We start from the raw sequence: 26,319 nt of genomic DNA, 5'->3' as shown, positions 1-26,319 counted from the left end.
ACAGAAAACTATTCATTGAAATTGCAACTTTTAGAAATGTCTCTTTAGTAACAGGGTGGAGTAGTGAAATCGTTTTTCAAAAAGAACGATTCCGTTGTGCTCACGTAGAAAAGATTCCGTCAACAATTCACAGTTGGCCGCTACCGTCCTGTGTCTTCTCGTTATGGGTGTAGAAGTTCAACAGCTCAGCATCTGCATAAAAGAAAACCATTGAGAAGGCTGAGATCATTGGAGAACATTGAAGGGATAAGGCAGCCTTGAATGGATGATACTTAGGTGATTGGCACAACATTCCTCCGCTGTAAGAACTGTCAGTAGAATTGACTCCTCGTGATTGGAAACAATTCCGAGTTTTCGGAGAGATGTTGATGATGGCAAAAAACACACCTATTGAGTGATGGAACCATGTAAATTCAATAATAAGCTTCCACTTCATACAACCGATAATATGTGGGTTGTTGAACTTTCACATATTCAACCTAAACTTCTTTGAAAAAGGCGGTCAGAAGTCACAATAAATTCCAAAATTTCTCGCTCCAAACTTCATGGAAGGCACATAAACCGAGTTGAACTCTGATACCAAAAGTATGGGACAATTGTCCTAATGGCTAGGTCGATATTAAGATGGATGTTTCCGGAACCTTTAATTTCCCTGCTTGAAGACATCACCTGATAATCCTATTCAACTGATCGTTCGGCGTATGACCACTTCCTATTAAGTAATTTAAAATCCTACATCTACACCAGAAAAGCATATTCACTACTTGAACAAAAAACAGCACTGTAATGCGAAGTGGCGGCAATAAATGTAAAACAGGTCTCATGCTGCGAAATGTAAGGAGAAGTTTCAGCGAACGATTCCAGCATTGTGTGAATCAGAATAGATAAAATTCGCAAGATGTTATTTTCTGTTTAATTTTTCAATCATGGCTCCTATGGTATATAAGATTATTTATATACTCGTTTAAATGAAGTAAATTAAAATTCAACCTTACCAACAAATTCGTCCGTGTGTTTTTCAGGAAAACTGTTGCTGCAACTTAAAATTAAAAATATTAAAATCATAACAACCGGTCGTCATAGTGTAAAAGTAATTACGTCTGTTTGTAGGAAAGTCGCATATAACAACTGCGACTTTCCTACATGTTATGATTTTAATATTTCTTAATTTATTTATATTCATTTTTGAAGTAAAACTTTTTCTTGATAATGGTCGAATGACCGAAAGTACTTGAAAAAAACACGGACTAATTGTTGGTAAGGTTGAATTTTAATTTATTTTATTTATACATTTTTTTCAATAATAATGGCATACATATAGCTTTAAGTCTAGCAAATGAAGAATTGCTGTTTAAAAATTGTCGGGTTTTTTCTATATAAACTATTTTTGTAAGATTATTAACAAGATTTTTAAAATTATATGAATTTGTTGGGCATTAATGGAAGATGCAATAAATTTTTAGGTTTTGTTTTTTAATATTCGGCTGAAAAGTTATCAAGGAAATTGGTTAATTATATTTTGCTGATTGACCGACAATGAAAATCCTCGGAGTTTTGTAGTTCTCATAACCTTTGTCTCATCTAAAAAAAAATTTTTGAAAATAATTCAAAAGGTATTCTGGAAAATACACACTAATAAACGTAAAAAAAGAACGTTTTCTATATAATTTTTCCACTAACCGGGACAACATTTTAAGTTACTTTATTGGTATTTAGTCTTAGTATAATCCTGTAAAACATATTACCTTTATCTTAAAGAGAAAGTTCGAAAAACTTAGCAGCACAACTCATGTTTCTATGAATTGAATAAATATACACACAAAAATTCGTTGATAATCAATTTTTCACAAAAAATAAACTTCAATTTTAGTTTCATAATAGAAATAAATACAATAATAATAATAATAAAATCGAACAATATATTATCCAAAAAATTTAGTAGTTAATGGACTACTCTTTTTATCAAGGAATCCGCATTTGAGAGATTATGTTCTTTATTAAAATACAATCTGTACTCCATGTCTGTCTTCACTATATATTGGAAATATAATGGTAAGAGGGTACACAGACAATATGTAGTTTACAAAATATGAGACGACCTGTAGAGTAAATGAAAACCATAGACAACGAATAGCAGTACTTTATTTATATTATTATTATTAGCGAATAAAATACCGTAAGAGACAATCTATAAGCCTAAAGACCTATGTACATATAGATTTATACACAGTAATTCAACGGACAACGTGCAATAGCAACACGCATCGTCAAGAAGCTATATGTATAGGAAATTATTTCGGTTCAATGAACTTTATTTAAAAGTGCAATGCATCATCATGAAACAAAATCATTGTTGCACTTAAGTAGTTATGATAGACGTTGATGCAGTTCAGTATAAGCAAAAACGGTACGTAGAAGTTAACGTATAAAATATAAATAACTAATATAAGATGATAAAATTTTCTATAAAAAATCATTAGAACGTCTTTCGAACATCAGATCATAGTATAAACTAGAAACGTGTTTTCAAATAAACACAAGAATGTTGTTTTTTTTTTGGTATTAAAATTCAGTTAATTAGTAGTTATGAAAATTGCAATTAATTTATACTGAACATAAAAAAAATGAATTAGATAATATAATAGAACAATAAAAAAAAACTATATAAAATAAAAAGTTAAAAATTGCTGATGATAAAAAGAAAGTTAACAATATCATTATCGTGAACACACGATAATGATGAGTGGCGCACGAAGTGATCTAACACTTGATTTTATTAAAAAATTTTTTTTTTAATCGCATACACTAAAGTAAAATACAATGTGTTTACTATATACCTCGAAGTTATGTTCTGGTTATATGTACAATATGACCACCATCACGTCTAGCAACTTCTTCAACACGTACTCTTATGTAGTTAATAACTCGACGGTACATATCCTCGGTTATCTCGTTGCAGGCTTTAACGATCAAACTTTTAGAAATCCCCAAAGAAAATAATCAGACGGATTCAAATCAAGACTGTTTGGGGGCTAGATCTGTTCACACGCAAAACGATTAGGAAATCGATTTGATATGACATTTGCGTTAAACGTTTCATGCAGAAAGTTTAAAACAACATTAGTTGTGTGTGATCTGGCTCCATACTGCACGAACCACTTGTTTTCTAATTTAAACCCTTTTTCAAGAAGCTGAGGAACAACATTATTACGCAGCATGTTTAGATAACTTCACTGTCTGTTCAAAAACGAATGACCCATTACCCCATGACTTGGTATAGCGGCCTATACTGCAATTCTTGAAGCGTGATACAACTTTTCAAGAAGCACGTGTGAATTTTTGGGGGCCCAAAGACGTACATTTTGTTAATTAACAACCCTTCTAGGTGAAAATGCCTCATCTGAAAATCAAACATTGCTCAACAGCAAGTTTTGGTTCACAGCCCGTTCAGCGAATGCTAATCTGTGATGTTTGTTGTCAACCGAGTAATTTAGGCAACACTTATTTTGTCGGATACAAATGCAAATCAATTTCTAAAATTCCCTTCATAGATAATATAGAAATCCGAAGTTGCGCTGCTGATTTTCTTGTTGATTTACCCGAGCTCCTCAGCTCGGACAGCTGAAAGCTTAGACATTCTGTGGAGAACGAATATTGGCAGGCCGTTTACGCTTACTCTCAAATACTGAACAATCATTATTAAATTTTTTGTAAAGTCTACGTATTATTTTTAAATAAGAGCCACTACCGAGTTTGAAAATGTATACGAAACCGTCTTTGTGTAAGCACCATACTTTTCGTTTCATTAAAAAACAACTTTACGTGCTGTTCAACAGTCAGTCTTCCTTTGCCAGCTATCTTGGAACGATATACAAACAGCGCACTCGGAAAGAGAAGAAACTAATATTCATGAACTGCTGTCACTTCTACCAACATAAAACACATTAATAATTAATTATTAACCTAAACAATTATTGCCAAAACAAATGTTGGAACATTTCATGCGCCACTTTGTAAATGATAGACTTTAGATAAATAATTCTGAAGGATATTTTACTCATTTCTGCATGCGAATAATCATTGCAATCTAACCGAAAAATCTAAAAATATCTTTCATAAAGATATTTTTACGATAAATGGAGGTGGAGATATGACCTCTTACTGTCACTGAAATACTTACCAAAACGACTTAAAATTTTATAGTTTACAGAAACTGATAGTTTAATTATAAAGCTTGGAAACTACGTATATAAAAAAATCTGCAAATGCAAATAATCCATATTTGCTTCTTAGAATAAGATTTTAATAAAATAATATAAAACATAAAACCTTTTTTTTAATAAACTGTAAGTCATAAGGTTAATCCGATAATTCAAATACGTGGACCTCCCTTTGTTACCCAAACCGTACTAACGACAGAATTACACTGCAGAGTCATGGCATGCCTTAAAATGTGGATAGATTCTTAAATAAATAATAACATTGAGATTTTATTTAAATTACTTTTATTATTTTTATTAATTAATTTTAGATTTTATTAATTAGTTTTTATTTGAATCCTGAGCTAAAATGTTTTAATTTTATTTATTTCCATTAAGTAAAATACTGTCTTGTTAATGCACATAGTTTTCATATTTTCTAAACTAATTACACATTTGTATAGTTTTTGGAAGATGTTGGTATAAATTTCTTCTACATAATTGTATATTTATTTCTATGCACTTTCTTTAAATCTGTCTTGGAAACGTTAAATGATGATAAAACTTCAAAAACTCACTAAAATTTATATATATTTTTTTCTATTAATATATTTATTAACAAAGAAGTATTGAAATTAAGGAAGCATAGCTGAGTCAGTAGTTTTGTGATCGACAGTATAATTATGTAGAAATTAGACACTATGATAATTCTGGTGTACAAGATTATACATAGGATTCCAGTGCATTACGAATAGATATGGAGTTTTCAAGGCTGTTTACCATCAGTCTTTTTTTCTTAACTTTTACTTATATTATAAATCAAAACACGGCTTCTTCTTACGTTAGTATCAGTGATAAAAAGATAGAGTATATCGAAACAAAATGTTGGGGTGTTACAGTTGACAAAAACTTTTCTTGGTTAAGTAAAATATATCATATTTCAGCTTCCGGAACTTTTAGTTTAAGTCAGATTAGAAGACCATAAGATATTAGACTTTCTTTCTTTCTTATATTTTTTTTTGACTTCAGCGGATGGACTGAAGGGGAATCACGCCGGGATTACTAGGCTCAAAAGCTCAGTCTCCCACGGTCAGAACCAGTAAATAAATTTCACGCTGGTCCATACGGATAGGAACGCAAATTACCAAATCCGTCCATAAATAAAACTTAAAATTTATAACCGCCACTAAATAACCGATGAAATCCGCCCGATAATAGAAAGATACAGCAGCAAGGGACATTGTCCAGGCTCTGCGATCTGTAGGGAGTAATATTGAAACTCACGCCATTCTTGCGTTCCGTTCCGTATTTTTTTTTTTATCCCATTGCTGTTAATAATTTAATAAAACAATATTATAAAGTTTTAAAGCTTCCAAAAAAAAAAAAAAAATTACTAATTTAAGGGCTTCAAACTGAAGAATCTAGTAGAAAATTATTTTTAAAAAAATTAAAATTTTTAAAAATAATAAGTTTACCAGAATACCTAAATAAATTTTGCTTATATCGTTTATTAAATTGCAAAGTTAAGAGAGAGAGAGAGAGGATTCATGTGTTATATTGTATCTATAACTAAATGTTTTTTCACATTTACAGAACTAACATCATCTTCAAGTAATAAAAGAAAAACTTAACTGTAAACCAAACTCAAATATTTTTGATGACAGTAGTATATCACTGATTTATATCTATCATAAATTTGTATATTACGAAGAATATTTTTTGGGGCGTATAACATCAGAAAAAAGAGAAATTTTAGGTCACAGAGAAATTGGTAGGAATAAAAAAATATGAATATCTTCGAAAATTTTTAAGGATTTAAAAATATATTTTCGGTGGATCCTTTCTATTTTGTTCTGTTTTAATGGTTTTTCTTCTTTACACATTTATCAATAGTAATTAAAAATGGATTTATAACTTAATAATGATAATTTAAGGAAATTTAAGCACCTTCATGGAGATTCATGTAAATTTAAACCGTCTTACGTTTACAGTGAAATAGTCACATAATAATGCAGGTATCTTTGATGATAGAAACATTTTTTGAAAAAGATAAAAAATAAATTAAAAATTCTGATGACTTCCTTCTACGCCTATTAATATTTTTTATATATTTATATTTTTATTACATATTTTTTGTTATTTTTTTTTGTTATTGAATTATTATTTATTGTAAAAATGTTTTACTTACAGTAAGAGGTTGTTAATAATTATCAATAAATCAATATAGTTAAATAAAAAAAAAGGTAAATGAAGTCGAATTTGAACCGATTTGTACCCTTGTAACACACAAATATTTTATTAATTAAAACTTTTATTTGGCTACAATTCTGCAACCAATGAAAATAAGTACAACTTTTAGCTCTCAATGAAGGCTTATCACTGCAGTTAAGAAAAAGTCCAAAATCCAAAAATTTGGATTTTGGGCTTTTTTTTAGACACTTTTGGTCCAGTCGATTGCAATCAAAAAAGGAGGTGCCCAGTTAGATATTGCAACAGTCATAAATCCAAAATTTCAACATCCTACATTTAATCGTTATTAAGTTATGCGAGATACATATATACGATCATGCATACAGACGTCACGTCGAAACTAGTCAAAATGGATTCAGAGATGGTCAAAATGGACATTTCCGTTGAAATATGAAAACCGAAATTTTTAGCGATTACAATATTTCCTTGTACTTCGTACATAGAAGTAAAAATTATTTTTCTACAAAGAAGAATTATTTCTCTTTCTATCTCTATAATAAGTTGTAACTTAGTAAATAAAAAGTAAAGTTATTGCAGATTTCGAATTAGATTAATTTCGATTTACCCTACTCCGTATTGAGTTATCAGGATATAGCATAAGTTATGTTTTTTTTTTTAATTAAAATTCCTAAAGCAAGAGTTCATTTTATATTTGGATCTCCTCTAATCCATTACAATTGTATATAATTATTGTTGTTGTAACAACTTAACTCATTCCATCTAGAATATATTTCATTGAAGTGTGTACACAATACACAACAATTTTGTACTACAACTACTTCCAACGGCGTTAGCTTACGCATATGTAATAGAGATTTGTACGTGATGAAGAAAAATAAAAAAAATATTCCCACAGTAATAAATTATTATATGTAAAATAAAAATAATTTCCTTGAAAACTTAATACATACTTTGATTGCCAAAAGAAGTTCAATGACGTACAACGAGTCATAAATTATTATTTTAAGGGAATTCCTGTAAATTTTACGTCAACATAAATTTTAAATCCAAAGTTTATAATAAATACAAGGTTACGAAATAGTAATATGTATAAAAATAATTTTCTCACAGTTATTTAAGAGAATCGAATACAGAATTATTTATTTATAATATTTATATATTTATTTTATTATTATTTACAATTATTTATTATAAAAATTATACATTCAATTTCAGAAAAGTTATTTCTTGAAAGAATAATTATCATATTAGAATTAGGAAATTAGGAATCATATTAGAAAAGGAAAAAAAGAAAATTTCTAAAATGCCAAAATAGTACGGAAAATGTAGCTGTTTTAAGAGTAAAATATTATTGAATACTACTTACTCAGTTTATGCTTATACAAAATATATGTATATATAAACTTTAAAAAGACCCCTTAGCAAAACCTACTAGAAAACACAAAAACATTTAATATCTTACATTCAGCAGATTGTTTTTAAGAAGTATCCAAAAGTCTTTGCTTACACTCTACTTTCTATATAGCATCGATTACTGTGATTAAGGATTACTATCTCAAAATTATAAAAGTGGAAATAGGTAGATATAATTAATCATTTGAGTGACTTTGCCGCTGTTATTCTTATTCAAAACAACGGACGACAGTCAGGGTGACGCACTAGAACAGACAGGAATTCATCTGATTATAATTTAGTAAAAAACTTACGGTATGTGGGTAATTAGTTATGGAAAGTTTTTTCGAGGACATGACATAGATCAAAATGGGGAAAAAGCAATACTTACTATGAAGAAACAAGTTATTCATTTTAGGATAAGCACAAATGGTATATAAAAAAATAAGAAAAGATTTGCTAATAATATATATATATAAATATTAATAATAACACTTTTACTATTTAAAAGGGGAAACAGGATATTATGATAACTATATTATTTATAATAATATTCAAAAAACAAAATGAAAAAGTTGTTGTGCGGAATGTTTTAGGCTAAGAATTTTAGGAATGAAATTATATCGTGCCACTTCCTGAAGCAGTTGATAAATGTTAAAATATCCAGAGGGGCCTGGCAGGTCATAATAACTTATACGCACAGACTTGTATGTATGCTTTCTCCCATACAAGACAGCTGTACTTAGTATAACAGAAGCGGTCAGCACGACCCTTGAGGGTATTTAGGCATCAAGTTAAGTGAAAGTTGCCGCTTTTACCCAAATGAGAAACGTACACATTTATTTATTCATTCTTCAATTCGATTGTTTAAAGGACCTTATAACTAAGATAGAAGGATTGAAATACTCATGCATGAATTTACATAGCCCGATAAACTTTCTCGTTTGTCCTAATAGCCAGCCGATCTATCTCACTAATCAATTATAGTTTCTTCTCTATTAATAATACATTTTTTTTACATACTGTAATGAAAGTGTAATTAAGTGAGAGCTGACACCTAAAAAAAAAATTGTAATATGAATTCGGAAGGGTAATAATTAATTTATAATAAACTTACTAAATATATTAAATATTAAAAAATTGGATAAAATGATTGGATAAGAAAAACATAATTAAAAAGTTATAAATAAATTAATTACTAATCTCTTAATTATGAGAATAATTATTCAGCCAGCACTTTTGTAATAATTTCTCTAACACTGCACCGGTTATATGTTAATTAACAATTATTAAAATCCACCTTTTCAGCACATTGAAATATTCTCTAGATCTTTCGACTTACTTAAAAGCCATCATCAGACGTTAAAATATCAAATCGAAGTCAAAAATTAATCGTTAAGTTAAAATATGTAAACAGTCATGACTGGTCCGGTTCTTACAGTACACTGAAGGATCAAACGGAACTCAAGGAGATAATTATTAGATTAAATTATTATTTCTTTATATTTATATTTAGTATATTTTAAAATAATAATGATATTTTTTTAAAATTAAAAGTTATTATGATTGTATGTATGACCGTATTCTATTACATGTTTGGCAAAGTTGAAGTTTTCTGGTTTATTATTTTTAATGCTATTTATGTGCTCTTTTGCACGTACGGAGAATTTGCGATTGGTCATACCCACGTATATCATATCGAAATCCTCACAAACAAGATTGTACACGTCTTGTTTATCAAATTTTTATTGTACAATTTGTTTATAATATCAAAATTACAACCGTTAGCAACAGCAATGCTTTTAAATATTTCTATTTTTTATTTGACATTTTATCGTGTTTGAGATATTCTATGGCCCTATATAACAGTGAATTAAAAACATCCAAATCTGGAACCAAGAATGAAAAGAATGGTAATTAATTATTGTGTTTTTTAATGAATTTTTACGATATATTTCTAATTTTATTTTGTTATCTATTTTATTATTACGTATTTTTATATCTAAAAATTTTGAACAATTATCCTTTTCTATTTCCATGGTGAATTTGATGTATTTACCAATTTTATTAAATTCATGTAATATTATATTTGATTCATTTTCAACAATTATGATTAAATATCTTCTAAAAATTACAAATATATCTCTGCCAAAATTGTCGATAACGGTTCACCCACAGCCAAGCCGAATGGTTGCCTAGTGTTAATTGTTGAAAGTAAAGTAAATGCATTCATAGCATATTTTAATCATATTAATTCGTTTTTAAAATGTTTGTTTATTTCATTATTGTTGTTTAAATATTTTTTTAATGACAGTTAAAGTTTTATTTTTTAATATATAGCTAAAAATCTGCTTAAAGAATATATTGATGAAATCTATTAATATAATTTATGTAAAATTTAACAAAATTAAAAACTAGGTAACATTAATGAACAAAAAGTTAATTTTTCAATTTTTTTTCAATTGATGTACATACAAAAAACTTTTTAGTTGAGTGAGTAGTACGTATCACATCGTGATTCGTATGAGTCTATGAGTTAGGGCTATTAATATGATACAAATAATCCGTATTTTTTAATTTAAACCACGTTTACAACAAATTTCATCAGCTGAGTGCACTTTTCCATTTTTTTTTTAGCCTCCGGGACCACTGTTAGGTATTTACTACAGAAAATGAGATGAAATGACATTTTCTAGCCTGTAAAAAATGTCATGCTTGACCGGGATTCTAATCTGGAACCTCCGAATGAAAGGCCGGAGACAATACCACTAGCGCCAAGGAAGCCGGCCAGCTGACAGCAGTGGAATTAACTAATTTGATTAACCTAGTGTTTTTCTTCTTTTTTCTTTTAAATAATGTCTACAATTTTAGAGAAGTATTGTCTGTATCTGAACAACATGACAGTTTCACATAATTTTCTGATAGTTATCGGAAATCGGCTGGCTCGGGTTTCCATACAAAAATCATTAATTTTCATCTCATTGCTTCACTGAAATTAAAAAGTACATTTTCTAAGCGAATAAAGAATAATTAGAAGAGTACTGGCTTCAATTTCAAGAGAAAGAATACGGTTCTATTATCGGAATATTGAACATATAGGATTACCGCATAATTTTAAGAGAGATATGTTAGTTTGAGATTAAATTCTTTGGTAATAAATTATATTAATGGTAGCAATTATTTAATGGTTTTCGTATTTCGGATTTTCGAAGTGTTATACTCATATCTGAATAATATTTTCAAAAATTCTCTAATTAAAATTTCAGGAACTCTTTTATTATTCATTCCCACGACCGTGTATAACCTTCAAACGATTTGCTTTTAGTAATTCAGCGCTAATTAAGAAGTAATTTGCATAAAATTAAATAAGAAAAAAGTTGTTATGAATAAACCAAAGATGACTGAAGCTAATCAGTATATAAGAACGACTAAAGATGACTGAAAAAAAATAATAGGTTAAAAACAATTAATAATCAGGAATGGAGATGTTCAGGATTCTACGATTAGGAACTTTATATTTCAATATGTTCGTTTTGAGCTTATATCGTGAAAATAAAATCATATTACGTAAGTTCGAAGAGAAAAAAAGATGAAGGAAGTGAAGAAAGAAACAGCAGAGGAAGAGGAAGGATGTAAATTAGTAAGCATTAAAAAGGTAGTTTGCGGACAGTTTTATCAAATTTATAGGTAAAGAAAAAAATTTCACTATCTTGCATAACAAAGATATAAACAGTTCAAAAGAAACAATGGTAATAACTTTGTTATTTAATTTTATTTAAACTCAACTATACATTTTATAAAAAACATTCTGTGCTCCATATACAGAATGTACCCCGCCGAAGGACAAGCATACGTTAAAATATTTAACAAAAACAAAGTTTTTTTAAAAAAAAAAAAGACTGTACTGAAAACTAAACGATTACTTTTAAAAAACTTCCTATTTATGCATGACTAAAAAGAAAACTCTTAGCAAAGTTTTCTTGAAAACAAAATTATTTTTTACTTTTTAGTACTAATTTGTTTGTTTTTTTTAAAAGTATTTTTAATAAATGCAATACTGCATTAGTGTTTAAATCATTCTGTAAGGTACATTAAGTATATCGGGTACTGTGAACTGTGTTGTCGCTAGCGAAGCTATTCTGTGAATTTTAGTTTGAACGTGATCGGTTTGCCGTTGAAATAATGCCGTACTTATTTACAACAAAGGAATACGCTGATATGGTATTCACTTTGAGTGTCTGTAACGGTAAGGAGTTTCGCATAAGATGGTTTGGAGGACACTTAAACAAATACAATTTTATCCTTATCATAAACAGCCAATAAATACAACCTATACAAAGGAAATGGTTCGGTTATCTTCGCTTGGAGTTCTCCAATCATGGAATACAAATCGACAATTCTACAGGTATGTTTTGTTTACAAACGAGACAAATTTATCTCGAGATAAGAGTCAACAACTACGGGATGAGCATACATGAAGTAAATCCCATGAAACGGCGGAGGGCAATTTTCAAAAACGATTTAGAGATAATGTATAGTGCGGCCTTCTTCACAATCGGTTGTTTGGATCGTTCATATTACCTGGCCACCTAAACACTGAGGTCTACTTGCAATTTCTTCAAGAAGAATTGCCGCAGATGTTTGAAGATATTCCTCTAGCGCTGAGACATGAAGTATATTTACAGCACGATGGCGCGCCTCCCAATTTCTCTAAAAATAGATCACCTTTACATTTTTGCGTCGGGATGGATGAAATATTAAACAAAAATACATTCTCTTGAGAAATTAATTGTCCGCATTATGGATGCGGCTGAGCAACTTAGGAAAAACTCTGAATAACTAAGAAGAGCAACAAAAAACAGTTTAGAAGTGTACCAAGAAATGTGTTATTCAACTTATTTTACATCATTTTTTAGAATTAAATTCCCTACTACAAGTTTTGTTTAAAAATTTTATGCATTTATTATTAACTTTAGCAATGTTTGTTGTAAGTTAAACATAAAAAAACAGAGGTTTTTATCCGAATTTATTGGTTTTCAATCCCAAATTTCTAAAAAACTGCGGCAGATACGATTCTGGGATTCCAGGTCGATAACCATAAGAAATTACTAACTCTGCTTCTTAATTAAGATCCTAAATAAACTCAGTAAGATTTCATTTTATAGGGGTAGCTGAAATCCGAGCGAAATCTTCAACTACCGTAACTTGCAAACGAATCATTTTAAGCTATGTTTCTTTGACATTTTTCCATTATTTTCACGAGTAAAATAGGTTATGTAAGTCCCGGAATAACTTCATGATACATTCTGTATGTGTGTATATATATATATATGACGTTATTTTAAAGCTTATTTTTTTACTGGCTAATTTTTTTCATTCTTGGCCAATTTTAAAGATTCTTAAGAGTGTTCGAGATGATTCATGCATGAATTTTTAAGAGATATAATTTTTTCCAATTCATTTAATTTTTTTTAAAATTATAAAAAATAACATTTTTAAAAATGCTTTTTTCTTGGAAAAATTTTTCTTTTTTACTTTTCAGTACCAATTTTTTTATTTTGTTTGTTTTTCTTTAATTTTATTTTACCTCATGTTTTTATTTTCTACTTTTTAGTCATAATTAAATTAAACTTATCAAATTTTACATTAATTATTTAGTTAAGAAATTTTCCAGTCCCTAGTCGGGAATAAAACCTGAAATCTTCCGTGAAAAAATTTCATACTATCAGCTGTACCACTGAGATCGTCTTGAAAAATTACTTATATATTACAAATTATAAAAAAAGAAAAGTTTTCCCTTTGGTAAGTGATGATAAAAAAAATTTGTTTTATAACTGAAATTTAGGATAGTTTTGTACAGTATGAATAAGCTAAAGTTAAAAGGAATATTCGTATTCAAATTCACTGAAAAAAGCAGTTTATAAAAAAAATTTTCCTAAAAAGATTTAAATAATCAAACCTTAATACGGTCAAAGAAAATAAATTTATAGTAATCCATGTACATCCGATATGTTAAAAAGTTATGACCATATTAAGATAGTATCAACATAATGGAAAAAATCGTTTTTCACTCTTTATAATTAATATACTGAAAAAGAATATGCATAATTACTTTAAGTAACCCAAATTTAAATGCATATTTTTATTTATTGATTAATTAACACAAATAAATAATTAATTGTATGTGAATACATTCACAACCTACATGAAATAACTACGTATGCCATGCCACTAATTAATATAAATCTTACAATGCATAATGTATTATCCTATAATTATAATAATTTTTATATACAAGTCAGAAATAGCCAATTTCCGTGGCGGAGTGGTGACGTCTTGGTCTTTCATTCAGGGGTCCCGGATTTGAATTCCGGTCAGACATTTTTTCACACGAACTTCTCTGTAGGCATCAGCGGTGAATTAACATATCAAGGATAATATCTCTGAATAAAATTCGTGTATTTATGTGTTTACTAATGTTCGATTAAAATTCAATAACCGCTGGGCCTATTTACCAGAAAGGCCCAGTTTTTACCAATATTTTCATTGGAATTTGATAATGGTTTTTAGGCATAAACACACCAGAAAATTCTATTACTGGATTGATAAGAAATATAAAAACTTTATTAAACAAAGAGCAGGTCGTATTTTGCATCGTCATTATTTATGTAATCATTTTTTTAGTCACCGACTAATCGACGTTCTGCAGTGTTATATTCAAAATTGAAATTTAGAAAGGAATTAATTTTACTTTTTATCTACTCGTAAAACTAAATAGAACACATTCTATTGTTTTTTATGACTATTTTCATTTAAATAATGAAATATTTTCATAAAAACGTAGCCGGAAATGCTTCAAATGATAATTGTGAACAATTTTCCCCGGATCTTCTAGGATAAATGATGACACTTAACTTCTTGGAATTTAAATTAAGAGGTGAATTTTACAATTTCATATTACATTTGACCTTTAAAACTGTATAAAATGAATTCCAGAACCGTATCTGTATAAAGTTTCAAAAAAATTACTGTAAATAATAAATTGTCGTAAAATTTTTTTTTTAGATTTGGTGTATAATAACTTCGTTAAATTGTCAGTAACAATAAATACAAGCAAAAAAATGTATTGAATATTTAATTTTGAAAAAGTCTTCGTATGTACCAACTGAACATCAGAATTCAAGAAATCTGACTTTATTAAAAACAAAACACACTAAAATGTTCTAGGAAAATATTCTATTATAATTTTAAACCAAAACAAGGACAATTTCAGTAATGAAAATGCCCTGAGGTAGATAATCCCCACGTCCGGAACACAACATCTATGTTCCACGTCCAGGGCGGCAACAGCTGTACTTTCGTACATTACATATAGCTGGCTAACGGGGTTCCGAGTAAATTCCTCGGTTATGCTTTGTTAAGTTTGACCTGGCTCCAACTTCAGGTCACTAAACGGACTGGGTTTTTGGCTACCTGCAGGAAATGGAATAACAAACGATTTTGGAAATGGATTCATACCACTCTTAGAGCTGGCGGTGTGGCGGCCAGGGTCAATGTTATTGCAAGTGTAACGGAGACCCTTCCGTTGTCCACATGCCCCCTGCGATGGCAAGCATGTAGCAATGGTGCCCATTTATGTCGGTGCATGGGAGCTCTGAAAGCTTCGGTGAGTAGGAGCCTGAAGTCAGTGCAGAGACTGCGCATCCGCTCTCTGCCAGGACATATGCCGGTTCCACCGGAGTACCGGATCGGACCTCCAAGGTTAGTAGCCCTGGAGTGGGGGTGTACCCCGGCGGCTAGCCTTGCTACAGAAGGGATCCACTGTTCATGAATATTGAACAATCAAACGTGGCAGAGGGTGCACGTAAACACCCTCGTTTAGAAACCGCCGATTCGCCACAAGCGAAGAGGAAAAAAGTAAGGAGAGTGATAACATGAGAAAAGATGCTGATAAAATCAGTAAAGATTTAAGAAGAGCTTTGTTTGGAAATAATGTTCCCAAACCAAGATTTTTGGTCATTACGAAAGAGAATGGTAACTTCCAAAAGGTAAGTCCATTCTTAATTGCTAGAGAGATTACAAATTGTGCTGGTGGTCCTGTCAAGGAAATCCGTAAGACGTTTAATGGATTACATGTCGAAACTATCAACGACATGCAAAGCCAGAAAGTCCAGGCGTTGAAGAAGATCGGTGAATTTGCGGTTACTGTCCAACTGCATAGTACACTTAATTCATCCAGAGGAGTTGTTGTTTCCCGAGATCTTCTTAACTGTACTGAAGAAGAAATAGTGCAGGAAATGTCTAGTCAGGAGTGACACATTGTCGCAGACTTACTATGAGACGAAATGGTGAGATTCTTCCTTCGGCCTCTCATGTTTTGACATTCAATAAGCCAAATCTTCCTGAAAAGGTACGAGCTGGCATCCATCGTCTTGATGTACGGGCATTTATTCCGCAGCCGATGAGATGTTTTAGGTGTCAACGTTTCGGACACACTGCAGCTAGATGTGAAGCGCAGGAAATTTGTATATGCGGAATGAAGATACATGAGGGCGATCCATGTAAAGACCCTCCAGTCTGCATTAATTGTAAAGGGCACCATAACTGTCGATCTAGGAACTGCCCAGTATACAAATCAGAAACAGCCATTCAGGAAGTTAAAACGCTTCAAAAAGTCAGCTACCCTGAAGCGAAGAAGATTGTAAACTTACGTACACCTAGACCATCGACTACATACGCAGAAGCAGCTGCTGCTCCCCCCACACCTAAAATCAACGTGGAGCAGTTGCTTAATACGATGGCACCAAGTCTCGCGACAATGATAGAAAGAATCATCGATTCCAAGATCGAGTCGACTTATCAGACACAACAAAGTAAACATGAGAAGGCTCATTCCCGGACTGACGTCGCTGACATAAGACCCGTACCAGCGCAGTTTAAAAAACCGGCAAAATCTTCGATTATATCTCCATCAATAAAGGTAATGAAGAAAAATCTTGATTTATCCTACAAAGATCAAAAGATCACCCCGATGACGAGTCATATGGCTAAGGATACTGTAACAAGAGTACAGGAAAAATCTGCGTCAACCAAAATGGAGGTGCAAGTAACTATCGGAAAAGCACCAGACACAGACGATAATAAAACTGTACGTACAGAGGCCCCAAAAGCTCAGAGAACAACTGTGGCGAGAGCATCTGTATCAGCCGGCCCAAGCACAGCCTTAGACATTGAATCAAGTTCATCAGCCGCCGAAAGTGCATCGGTTGCAAGTTTAGATTCAATTGCAACGATACTCACAGCACCATTGAAGCTTTCGTCACCTGATGTAAGCCGGCGAACGTCATTGGCGTCAGAAAGAGAAGACGATGCCATGTCCGAAGCCTCAGACACACTGTCGTCGGAAGTTGAGGCCGTTCGCAGAATGGAAAAACGGTGTAAAAAAGGATGGCCGAAAGGAAAGCCTAGAAAGTAATTTTATTGGATCAGAAATTATAAGGAAAAGTAAAATTTTGATCATTTTTATTGACACATGAAAATGTGAAATATTGAACCCTTTTTTATTTTTATTTTTTTGAAGTGGGATGGGGCTAATGACCAAAGTCGATGCCCCTAAAAACCGCAAAAAAAAAAAAGTAATGAAAATATCTACTGGATAATATAATTAAAGTTACGTCCATACATATTTAACGAGATGGATTTTATTTATAGTCATAAAAAACTAAAGCAAAATCTAATATTTATTTTACTAATGTGTATGTAGCAATCTGTTCAATTAATGAACAAGCAACTCCTTCTTAAGGGCTAATGAGATACCATACACTTTAATGGTTGGGGTTTAATTAACTACACGTTTCAGGAATGGTCATGTAAGATTACACATCATTTACACGTTATACATATCAAATCTATTATAAACTTAGTTTATATTAATTGATGCGTAATTATCTCGGTTTGTGACCGTGGAAATGATTTTACTGGATGAATGAACAAGTAGAAGAATGAAATTAATTTTAATAAGACATAATTTTAAACGTTTGAAATATTAACAACGTATGGAATTTCTTAAAATGAAATAATCATCAACGGCCACCTATTTCTGACAAAAAAAAAATTTAGAATTTAATCTCTCATGATGCGCTTTAGATTTAAAAAAATACAAAATATTAAACCTACTTTCCTTTTCGAAAACCTATTTTTCTTTTTTGAATCTTTTTGTTAATTAATACGATGAAAATTTATTTTTCGAAACATTTCAAAGAATGAAAATTAAAACAAGTAGATTAATTTTTTAAAGCTTTCAAAAGCTTTCCTTTTCCAATTTTGCGGAGATAATTTTTTTTTTAAATTTACATGTTAAGGATGAATTATATAAAAATATTTCAAGGAATAAGAATTAATGAAAATACAGTTTAAAACAATCTTTTTTTGTCCAAAATATTTTTGTTCAATTTTGACTGAAATTTTCCTATTTCGGGTGTTAAATAAAATCTGGTATCAGAAAAACACCAGGTAGTTTTATTGGTGTAAATATATATTAAAATATATTCCAATGTTCTTTTAGGCCCACAGAGTTTTACAAAAAACTATCAAATAATATAGAAAAACGTAATTAGTAAACCATTTTTCTAATTATTCGTATGAGTATGGAATTTTACAATGAAAAAAAAGAAACAAAACAAATAATTTTTTTACTTACACAATATATTTTTATCCTAAAAGGAAGTTAAAGAATTGTTAAAATAATTACAAGTGATATAAAAGTGACTAAGTTGAAAAGAATTCAAGAAAGATTGTTATGATTTAGAGGTCAGTGAACGCTAAGATAGAACACTTAAGGTGTATTAACTTACGTATTATTACGTAAAAATAATACATAAATTTGTGTATAAAAGAACATCTCATAATATATTATAATGTATTTTCGTCTGATTTTCATTTTATAAGAATAATTATAAAAAAATAACAAACGATGAAATAAAGCAGAATAAATAACAAAAGACGAATTGTTAAGATTGGATCTAATACTGAAAATTATAAATAATTTTTGGTCCATATTATTTGTAGTAAAGCATAGGCCAAATGTCTTTTTTCCTAATGTACATGTCAACAACTTACAAAAAAAAAGTAATTTTAAGACTTATAAAAAAAAAGTATTATTCGCAAGTGTAATGAACTTACCCATTTTACCAGGACTGATGTCAAATTGTGCTGGTGCATCGTGGACAAATACAGGTCTCGTACAAAGTTCCTAAGAACAAAAATAATCATAAAAATAAATAAAAGGAAGGTTAAATTTATTTAACTATAATCATGACTGTAAAAAGAAAACGAAAATACCATAAACTTAAAAATCAGTTTTATAAAACAAACAAATAACAATCATAAATAATACCGTACTTAAAAAAGTATGAGAAGAAGTCTATAATTTTCTTATAAAACAAAAACATTTCTTATTAAATTTTTAGATAAAGATGATAGTAATAATTTTTGAGTCACGATAGAAAATAAAATTTACTTCTTGTACTACAATTATTAAGCATCACGACGAAGTAGTTATAATCAGTTTTTTCACTTTACTAAAACCATTTCAATGTTATCTGCAAAAAAAGTGATTCTTTGTGTTTTTAAATTTTATAAATCCACTCGAGATATGACATTGAAAAACATTTTTTAATAATTACTTCCTTGTACGAAGTAAAGGAAGTATTGTGATCGCGAAAAATTTCGGTTTTCAGATTTCAACGGAAATATCCATTTTCACCATCCCTGAATCCATTTTGACAAGTTTCGGCGTGACATCTGTAAGTACGTACGTATGTATCTCGCATAACTCAAAGATTAGCCCCTAGGATGTTGAAATTTTGGATTTAGTAATGTTGTAACATCTATTGGTGCGCCTCTCCTTTGATTGCAATCTATTCGACCAAGTGTCCAAAAAAATCCAAAAAAAAAAATTGGATTTTGGACTTTTTTTTAACTGCAGTAATAACCCCTAATTGAGAGCTTTTCAACGATTTATCATAAGTGGTACTTATTTTCATTGGTTTCAGAATTGTAGGCAAATAACATTTTAATTAATGAAATATTTGGATCTTATAAGGGGAAGACACATCAGTTCAAATCCGACTTCATCTACTTTTATTTTAATTTTAATATATGATTTATTAATAGTTATTAACCTCTGATTGTAAAAAAAAAAAAATACAATAAATAATTCAATAATAACAAAATAAACGAAAATTATAATTTAGAATCGTATTATTTTTGGATTTTCTAGTTTAATTTTTGTTTAATTTTATCTACGTTAAAGTAACTACAAAGTGACTGAAGAATAGACCCTTATAAGAATCTTTAATAAATTCCAAAAAATTCTTATCTCTTAGTTCATTACTCCTCTGATATTGTCGGACAATATTCTCCCTAAGTCAGAGTTGATCATCATTTCGTTTATTTGTTTTTTATTGTCAACCATCATTTAATCGCTGTTTGGTTTGATATTACTCTTCTGATCTTAATTTGTGAACACGTTCTCTAGTTTCACTGTCTAGTAACTGTCCACTATATTAAAAAATTGGAGGATCGTATCTCACTTTCAAATGAAATATGTTTAAATGAAGTGCACCAAAGAACATGTAATATGTAATTTAATAGGCGTACAAGGAATTCATGTGGTGTCCACATCAGATTATTTTTCATGTAAATAAAACAAAATTGAAGGAATTGAGTATAATTTCTAAGAGTCAAGATCTAAAAATCCTTAAAATCAGAATATTTTTACACAAATACAGGTATATCAAAAAATAAAGGGAAATTAAAAAAAAAAAACAAAAATAAACATTTTTAAATGGATTTACATAAATGAAACTTTCTTTAATTAAAAAGAACCAGGATTAAAGATGGAAGCGCGGAATTTGCTTCGATTTTATTCAATTTTTATTCATAGTCGAAAGTAGACATTTATACAAATAATTTTTTGACAATCTCAGAACTTCAATAATCGACATGGTAATCGATCTATTTTCCAGGACGGGACTTATGAGGACTCACACACTACAAATTTTTATCATTGATAACAACCGAAACTTGTTTTCCGAGTGTTTCACACACTACAAATTTTTATCATTGATAACAACGGAAACTGTCTTCCGAGTACATAATTATATTTAATATAAGTGCTTAGCCATTTTATATGTTGATAATACAGGAGAAGTTAGTTGTGCACGAGCTATAATTTTATGGGGAAACGTTGTTATTTGTAAAATATTCCGTTGCATATTGGCAATCAATATAGTTGTGTTTAAAGAGCATTAACTATTTTACCTTTCTCACTGAATCACCGTCGGGCAGGTGGTAACCTTTGTATATACTGCTATAATTTTGTTATACTTGTTAAAATATATATTGTAATTTTAAACAAATTTTTTTTAAAGAAGAATACAACAATAGAACATGAAGATATAGTGGAGATACCACCTCGAAAGTAAATTAACTTCTTGTTTTTTGTTTGTTTTTCCGTAATGATTACAGGAAGTGGTACAAATTACACGACCATAAAAATCTGGTTGCACTTTATTTGAGATGTTAACTAGACGTAATGTCAAATGATATATATTTTGTTGTCTATATCATTTAAATCTTTAAACCACTGTGACAAGTTATTTAAATTTTACAATTTATCTTTTTTTTAATTTTCTTGATTTTAAAGGTCTTTCCGTTATAGGTTGTTAAAATCGACCGACAACAGGAAGAAATAAATTGACAAGTACCACTCACTGTGCCTACTGACCTAAATTAATCGTAGTAAGTAATTCTTTCTTAGTAAACAAGACCTTTTTTTTAAAACTGCAGATTTTATACAACAGACAAAATTATTTTGTTTATTATAAATTAATATGACTAAGAAGAATTAGTATGACTAAGAGAAATAATTTATTTTTTCGTTTAAAAAAAAAATCAGTGAAATAATGTTTAGTATACGATTACGCGGTAAAAAGAAAATGAATTATTTCAGTTATTTTAGTAATTTAACTTTTTTTTATTAACATGTAGAATGAGATGTATTATTTTTTATATTAAAAAAAAAAAATAACCTATAATTGAACTGCATCAAAGCAGCATTTTTTTTTTTTACCACACTATGACTGTTAGTATATAAACCTCAATAAAGAAATTGTACTCAAGAATTATATTACTTACTTCGGAGATACTGCATATACATAATAATGCTCTTTTAATCTCTTTTAACGCCCGCAATAGTTAAGTTATACCACAAATAATTAAATACGTTGATATCTGTTACAGTCTAATGCCATATAAACGGACTAATTTTCTTAATATATAACATACTTTCATCATACTTGTAAGTCATCGAAATGCGACGTGATTAGTAGGTAAAACCTACTGTGTACATCATAATAAAAAGAAGTTTTAAATTTTCTATGCCTTAAGAGTAGAATGAAATTACAAAAATATAAACTGACAGAATTTTGTCGTTCAAACACTTATGAGATCAAAAATTAGCATAAACTTTTTACATACTTATTTTATTATCTCCCACGAGGTTTTTTAAACTTTTGAAAGTCTCAAGTACGGTGACCCCGATATTTATTTAATTATAAGCCAAATTTTACCGTCAACTACTTCAGAACGATAAAAAATATTTTTTCTGGGTTTTTTCACCTTTAAAACATTTCATAAATTTTTTCCAACTAAGAAGTTAAAATAAATGGAATTCATTTGTGTAGAAGAGAGTTTTTCAGAAACTGCCATAAGAAAAAAATCATCAGACAGATTTTAATATATTTAGTTTATCGAACATGGCACTGTTTGGTGTAATAACTATTACATATTATTTTAAATCGCCATAACAAATCAGAAACAATTGCTATACAGACGTCATTACTTAGACTTAAAACTTTAACTTTTGGCGAATTTTAACAAAATGACGATCAATTATTATTATGATATATATAATTATGTAAGATTATAGTTTTATATATGTTAGTCATAATTATCCTCTTGAAGATGGCAGAATAGCTGAAAACGCTCGAGGAAATTAAATTGGAATTTGGTAAGCTGTTTTAAAATCATTATAATAGATTTTAATGTAGTCAATGTATTATCGATATTTATAAACAAAAGTATAATAATACATTTCTAAAAAAATAATTCTAAGGTAACAGAAATGTAATAACTAGATCAAGAGAAATCTTTAAACTATAATAATAATAGCTGGAACCACCTCTTTAAGAACTATTTCGAAAGCAGTCTTTATTTAACAAAGTTGGGCCTATAGAACAATTATAATCCTGTTTAAATTACTAATAAAAGAAAAAAGTACTTAACTAAACTTTTTCCCCTTTACCTTTTTCTTATTTACATATAAGCAAACACAAAAGAAGGTATACGTTTTAAGTTATACAAAGGATATAATCTTTATAATTTCTTCCAAGTTATTACAAGGTATTATGTTCAATTACACTGATGAAGAGAAATTTTTGTTGTTTCCATTACCAGGGCGGCGGGAATTAAAATCCAAAACTGTCCATGTGATAGGTCGCGCTAACACCTTAGAGATCGGTATTTTAATTAATTTATTTAAATAATATTATATATATATATATATATATATATATATATATTAATCTATATTTAATAGATCAACCCAAGTACAAAATAAATGAAATAGGATTACTTACCTTGTTTCATTACATAAGCAGAAGCGCTTTCGCCAACTTAATTCGCATCATCAGCTGCATTATATTTATATATATTTCAAAAACATCATAAACTCACAATACATAATATCATATCACTTATCCATATATAGTTTATCTTAAAATCTTTTAAACTAATTCAATTTTATTAAAAAAAAAACAAGATATAAAATGTAAAAAGATTGTTTAAAAATTATTAAATAATTATTAATTATATATATATATATACGCAGCTGATGCGAATTAAGTACACGAAAGCACTTCTGTTTGTGGAATGACATTAAGTCATCTTATTTCAATTATTCTGTATTTGGGTTGATCTATTAAATATAAATCAATTTGTATTGGTACAGAGGAGTATGGTTATTAAAAGAATTGATTTTAAAAATATATACACACTAACACTCAATGTTTCAAAAAAAAAAGTGACAGATGATTCCAGAGCTCTAAACACACAAAAAATAACTTTTAAACAAAGGTCTGGTCAAGTTAAAGATGCTGAATGATTTCACACTGATTTTTTTCCTCGTAGGTGATACAATGCAGTACTAAAAGTTTTCGGATACTAAATATCTGAAAAATTAGTTTACTTTTATGTTATTTGATTGAAAATTATTTTAAAAATTATTCCCAAAACTATATTTTTAATATTTTCTGGCCTCCCTGCGGCGGAGGCGCAGGAAGACCATTAAAATTTTTTTTCATATTCGCATGCAAAGTTTTGAGGGTATACCGTGAATTAATTCACCTAAAAATACGATTTTTTAGGTGTGGCGTAAATTTACTTGTTAAACTAGCAATTAAAGAATCAATTTTCATAAAAAACTGCAAAGAATTCTGAGAAAATTAATGCAAATAAAAAGTAAATACAATTTTGATAAACTGCAACATCTTCTGCTAGAAGATTAAGCTGCGCGATAGCAATTGGATTAATGTGAATCATTGCTACTTACACGATTACATTTTACAGATAAAGGTATTTTTACTGTTGATGATAATACCCGAAATTCTCATCGGAGAATAAGATGGAACTCTTCCACATTTCTCTCAAATGTAACAGAATTTTTAGATGAAGTTTTCTTTGTTGGAAAATTTATTGGTAGTGGAGAATCTATCAACTGGCTATTAATGTCTCTAGACAATAATTGATAGGTTATTTTTTATGGAATAAGACAAAAAGTGAAGATTTTAAAATTAAAATTTAATTTCAACACGAACTTATCATCGAGTTTTAAATATGATCCCTCGTAAAGTAATGAAAAAATGTTTTGAGAAGGGCAACAAAAGATCTTCGAAAATAATTTAAAAGTACATCGATTATAATGATGGAAATTTAAAAATTCATATTCATATAATTTATAATTATATATATGTGTATATATATATATATAATATAAATATATATTTTATATTATAAAATATTTTATAATATTATAAATATAAATATAAATATATATTTTCGACTAAATAAATATATATTTAAATATATAAATATAAATATAAATATATAAATATATATTTTATATATATATATAAATATAAATATATATTTTCGACGCCTGTATCTATACAGGAAAAGTTGTGAAGGTTACAAATAAGATAACTGTTCAATCTGTACAACAAAAATTAACATATCCTTTAAATACTTTATATAACTAGTAATGAAGCATGTATAATCAAGTTTTTTTCGCATATTATATATAATATATACTAAATTAAAATGTTATTAGTTAATAGTAACTAATAACTAGTTATTAGTTAAAATATTATTATATTTATTATTAGTTAAAAATGTTTGTATTATATTTATCATAGAAAAGGACTGAATTGAACATAATCTTGCCTTATATTCAGAATAAATTTTAAATTATTATAATAAGACTAGTTTAAATTTTTCATTATTAAAATGTCAGGAATAAAAAATTATTGGACTAATAATGAATGATGATGATATCATTAAGTTATACTTGACATTCGCGACTGAATATAAAATGGAGGCGGAAAGACGCCAGCCCTCTTGGTAGATATGAAGGTCGTTGCCATCTGATAAAGTTTGCCAATATCCAAGACTGCACGAGAATACAGGATTAGAAACTCTTTCGTTTGCATTGAAGCATGCAGTATATATCTATTACAGTACAAGAAAGCAGTATAGAAAGTACTTATCAGCATAGAAGATAATGTAAGACGGAGCCTATAGCTCTGTCGACTCATTCTTTCTCACACACGTTTTCCCCTCTCTAAGTAGACATCTTGGTACTAAAAATGTGTGAGTTCGCCAGTATATTATTCCCTTCTCAAACATGAATCCCTTTTTAAAATTTATTAAACCTAACTAAACTAAAGGTATTAGCTATTGACTTGATTAACGCAAAGCAAATGACAAACAGTGCAGTGCTATCATTTTTAAAATAATTTTAAAATTTAAGTAACTCTAAAATTCAATTCCGTATTATATTATATTAATAATAATAAAATTAATTCCTTAAAACAAAAATATAATGAAACAAACATTATATTGATTTAACCATTTATACTAATTACACTGGTCAACATGTTTTTTTTTTCTCACGAGTACCAATAGGTGTACTTAATGCAGTTTTTTTATTTTATTTTAAAATATGCATTCAAAATTTCTCATATCACCCACAGTTTTTTTGTTAATTTAATTTTTTTTAAATATTTAAAATGCTTTTTAGTCCATTTGTCCATTTTAAAGTAAAAGCTCCTAGAGCACTTCAAATATGACGAAACCAAATGAGCTAACTCAAAAGGTAACGTTGCGACTGTTGTGCAGC

At 29.1% G+C, this 26,319-nt stretch overlaps 1 protein-coding gene across 1 annotated transcript in view; it reads right to left on the bottom strand.

Annotated features, from left to right (window-relative positions):
- CalpC (calpain C) overlaps positions 1-26,319 on the bottom strand; it is a 295,832-nt gene that overhangs the window by 195,506 nt on the left and 74,007 nt on the right. The window contains exon 4 of the mRNA XM_075368513.1: positions 18,984-19,053. Coding sequence (XP_075224628.1) covers positions 18,984-19,053 — 70 coding nt within the window. The remainder of the gene's footprint in view (positions 1-18,983; positions 19,054-26,319) is intronic.

The sequence above is a fragment of the Lycorma delicatula genome, chromosome 6 (assembly GCF_047948215.1).
Source record: "Lycorma delicatula isolate Av1 chromosome 6, ASM4794821v1, whole genome shotgun sequence".
Classification (NCBI taxonomy): domain Eukaryota; kingdom Metazoa; phylum Arthropoda; class Insecta; order Hemiptera; family Fulgoridae; genus Lycorma; species Lycorma delicatula.
This window is presented reverse-complemented; position numbering and strand designations above follow the sequence as displayed.